Source organism: Propithecus coquereli, unplaced genomic scaffold (assembly GCF_000956105.1).
Source record: "Propithecus coquereli isolate 6110/MARCELLA unplaced genomic scaffold, Pcoq_1.0 Scaffold181, whole genome shotgun sequence".
Lineage (NCBI taxonomy): Eukaryota > Metazoa > Chordata > Mammalia > Primates > Indriidae > Propithecus > Propithecus coquereli.
In genome coordinates, this window is record NW_012142857.1 from 3,131,791 (window position 1) to 3,133,417 (window position 1,627).

Below are 1,627 nucleotides of genomic sequence, written 5' to 3' on the forward strand. Positions count from 1 at the left end.
TTGTAAAGCCATCACATGGTTTTATAATGAATGTACTTATATTCATTTTTCTATATTGTGTCATTTCACTGAGTATCATCTATTAAAAAAAGCAATGTGGCAAAGCTTCATAAAACCATAATATTTTTCCAGAATCTGTTGATTTTTCCAAAGAGAAAACTTCACTTTCTCTTGATTAAAAAATATTTCATGTTCGGTGTAAAAACTTCACACTATCTAGAATGACATCTATTTTTAAGCAAGGAGATCTTGGGTTATCTCTTTAATCAAGTTAATATAGTGGCTCCTAGATTGAAGATTATAATACTCAAAGTAATTCTGATCTGTTTTTCAAACCATGGGTCATGATCCATTAGTACATTGTGAAACTAATTTGGAAGACTCTAAGAAGCATCAATATCAAACAATCAAATAAACCAAATAGAAAATAGCATACATCTTATACAGCATTGTTTAACATATATATGTGCACTATTTCACTTATTGTGGATTGCAGTCTAAAAGGTTTGAGAAACACCAATTTAGATTGAAATTCTATCAGTACTGTCAACCATTTCAATAATAACAGGGAGAAATCAGAATAAATGCCACTAAACATCCAGTTTTAAGAATGATTTATAAGCAGATATGAAGATCCAACTATTAAATCTTTCCAAATGTCCCCCACCTTTGAAATCAGGTAGTGCCCGATCATCAACTAGCAGCATGGGTCTGACTTGTTTCTGTTCTACTAAACTTCTGGCTGCAGTCAGAGATGTGAATATTTCATCTTCGGAGATATCAAACTCCAATTTTCTCAACCTTTCCAACAGGTCTTGCTTGCTCTCTTTAGTTGTATTGGTCACAAACCTAACTATTACAGAAGTACCACGCAACCTGGAAACATAAAATTCAGAAGTCAACACGTAGTCTTTACATTCTAGCCCTGTAACACCTCCTAATTTGGTAGAAATGAAGGATAAGTCACCAAGTAAGTGTTTCTATGGCCAAAAGGCTTAAAAACAAAAAAAAAAACTATCCAGAATTACTTAAAAATCATCTACACACTATAGGAAGCTTCACTTCCAAAGGCTACAAAGTCAAACTATAAAAGCTGTGTTTACCTTTTTTGAGGGCCTTCTATACTTTAACTGCATTTTCTCCAGAGTTTAGTAAAGAAGTAAAAAACAAAGCCTAGTAACCACTGTGCTCACAGAATATGAGAGGTGAACGTTATCTTAGACATTATATGTTGGTGCAATCCTCTTTTCTTAAAGATGACAAAATTGAGGCCCAGAGGAGTTAAGTGACTTGTTCGGCCTTATACAGCTGGGCAGCAGTAGAGCTGAAAGGAGAACTCCGTTCTTCTGTGTCCTGGTAGTGTTTGATCTCCTTTACTAAGAAAACAGAATAAACCTCAGGATGTTCTTAGAAACTGGCTGAGCCCTAATTTGTTAGTAAATGTATAAATAGAAACTACCTGGACAGCTCAAAGAAACATTACATTTTGATAGTCAAAATGTGTTTTTCCCTCAAACTACTTATATACATGATTGATTTGATTCTATGATCTGCTTTTGAAACCTAAACTGGCAATCAGGTATCAGAGAGAGAATTCATGATAGTCTAGCCTTCTTTAAAAATGAAA

General features: G+C 33.9%; 1 protein-coding gene across 1 annotated transcript in view; it reads right to left on the reverse strand.

Annotated features, from left to right (window-relative positions):
* The window catches only part of HDHD2 (haloacid dehalogenase-like hydrolase domain containing 2), a 38,986-nt gene that overhangs the window by 25,990 nt on the left and 11,369 nt on the right, over positions 1-1,627 (reverse strand). The window contains exon 3 of the mRNA XM_012642633.1: positions 668-876. Within this exon, the coding sequence (XP_012498087.1) occupies positions 668-876 (209 nt within the window). The remainder of the gene's footprint in view (positions 1-667; positions 877-1,627) is intronic.